Source organism: Suricata suricatta, chromosome 15 (genome assembly GCF_006229205.1).
Source record: "Suricata suricatta isolate VVHF042 chromosome 15, meerkat_22Aug2017_6uvM2_HiC, whole genome shotgun sequence".
Classification (NCBI taxonomy): domain Eukaryota; kingdom Metazoa; phylum Chordata; class Mammalia; order Carnivora; family Herpestidae; genus Suricata; species Suricata suricatta.
This window is the reverse complement of record NC_043714.1, coordinates 41,368,519-41,370,398: the sequence shown is the minus strand read 5'-3', so window position 1 is coordinate 41,370,398 and position 1,880 is coordinate 41,368,519. Positions and strand designations below refer to the sequence as shown.

At 51.9% G+C, this 1,880-nt stretch overlaps 1 protein-coding gene across 1 annotated transcript in view; it reads right to left on the bottom strand.

The window, feature by feature from the left end:
• LAPTM4B (lysosomal protein transmembrane 4 beta) overlaps positions 1-370 on the bottom strand; it is a 79,812-nt gene extending 79,442 nt beyond the window's left edge. Inside the window, 1 exon segment of the mRNA XM_029923785.1 lies at positions 9-370. Coding sequence (XP_029779645.1) covers positions 9-370 — 362 coding nt within the window.
• Positions 371-1,880: the final 1,510 nt, after the last annotated feature.

Genomic DNA, 1,880 nt, shown 5'->3' with positions numbered 1-1,880 from the left:
GCGTCCAGGGCGCGACCTTCTTCATCGCTCGGGCCGCGGGCGCCGAGGCGCGAGCGGGCGCCCAAGTTTGCAGGAGCGTCGGCCGCGTCACTAGGGCCTCGCCGTGGGGCTGCTGCCGGCTCCCCCGCCGCTGCCGCTGTCGCCGCCGGTCCGGTTCCCCGGCTCGCCCGGGGCCCGCGCTCCACGCCTCTGCCGAGAGGTCCGAGCGGCTGCGGCGGCCGGACAGTGCGCTCGGGAGGCTGCGGGAAGAGGAGGAGGAGGGGCGGGAGGGGGCGGGGCGGACCACGTGACCCGCGCTCTGGCTCGTGATGTCACCGAAGGCTCCAGCCAGCTGCGGGCGCCCCGGGCCGGGGACAAATCAATCAATCATCCTGCCCCCTGGGCGCGTCCCGGAGCCGGCCCGCGGTGGAGTTCCGGGCCTCTCCTGTCTCGTGTGGTCATTTGTGTAACTCCGCCACGGGTTTGAGATTCTTTGACAGTCTAGTTGGTTGTGGTTTCTCCCCATCCACTTCCATTTGGCAGATAATCTGTAGATGCAAATGCTATCGCTGTGATCTTGCAAGCTGGGAAAAGGGAAAACTGCAGTGTGTGATTCCGGTCAGCAACAGTACTTTGAACCGCTGCTGGAGTCGCCAGGAGCAATTTGTCTCCTCTTCCCAGCTCAACTGCCGTGGTGGTAACCTTTTCCCAGAAAATAGGATGCGTGTCAAGGACGTAACCTTTTCCCAGAAAACAGGATGCGTGTCAAGGACGTCCTCGCTGGGCTTCAGGTAGCATTTTCAATCATGACTGCGGCTCTCAAGAAACAATCATCAAGCCAATTACGGCCACAAGGGCTCTGAAGGACACAACATAGCGTTAAGAGGTACTGAAAGATAGGACTCCAGGTTTGGGGTTATTTCCTCCCATCTGTTGTTTTTTGTCTCAAAGCGCCCTTGTCTTAGGTTAGCCTCTAATCACCGTCTAAACCGAGCGTCTCAGACGAGTTAGATCATTAGAGCCTGTCAAAGTTTCATTTCAGACTTAGGGAAAAACTGGTTGAATTTAAGTTTCTTAAGAACAGGGTATATAGGAAGGAAGGAAAGTTAGATGAGGCTGTTGAAGTGCAGGACTAGTTAGTTTTACAAGGCTGTAGAGCTGTCAGATTCTTAGTGTGTAGCTTAAACCTGGATCGAGAGGGACTGCAGTCATCCCCAGAGATGTCAGGTGTGGGCCCTTAACTGGAAATTATAAGTAACATCATTGTGGGAGATAATCAGAAATAAGGAAGAAAGAAGATCAGCTTTTGTTTTGTTTTCTCACTACAAAGTTCTGTTTTCTCACACATAAGACCTGATTTTCTCTCTGGGGTCTCACATTTAATATGTAATTATAGAGGCATGTGGGTGGCTCAGTTGGTTAAGCATTCCATTTTGGCTCACGTCATGATCTTGGTGTGTGTCTTTGAGCCCTGCATCTGGCTCCGTGCTGACAGTTCTGATGGAGAGCCGACTTCGGATTCTGTGTCTCCCTCTCTCTCTTTGTTCCTCTCCCGCTCGCATTCTGCCCCTCTCTCTCTCTCTCAAAAATAAATATATTGTTTTAAGTTTTTATGTGTTATTATACCCATAGCCATTTTTAAATTTTAACCTTTTTTTTTTTTTACATCAGAAAGAGAGAGAGAGAGAGAGAGCGTTAGCAGGGGAGAGGAGCAGAGGGAGAGAGAGAATCCTAAGCAGAGAGAATCCTGAGCAGGTTCCACGCTTAGCATGGAGACTAACAAGGACTTGATCCCATGATATCAAGAGTCCTACCCTCAACCGACTGAACCACCCAGGTACCGCTAATTATACCCACAGCCACTCTTAAACTTCTGTGGGACAAGCAGGAAGTGCTCTGAA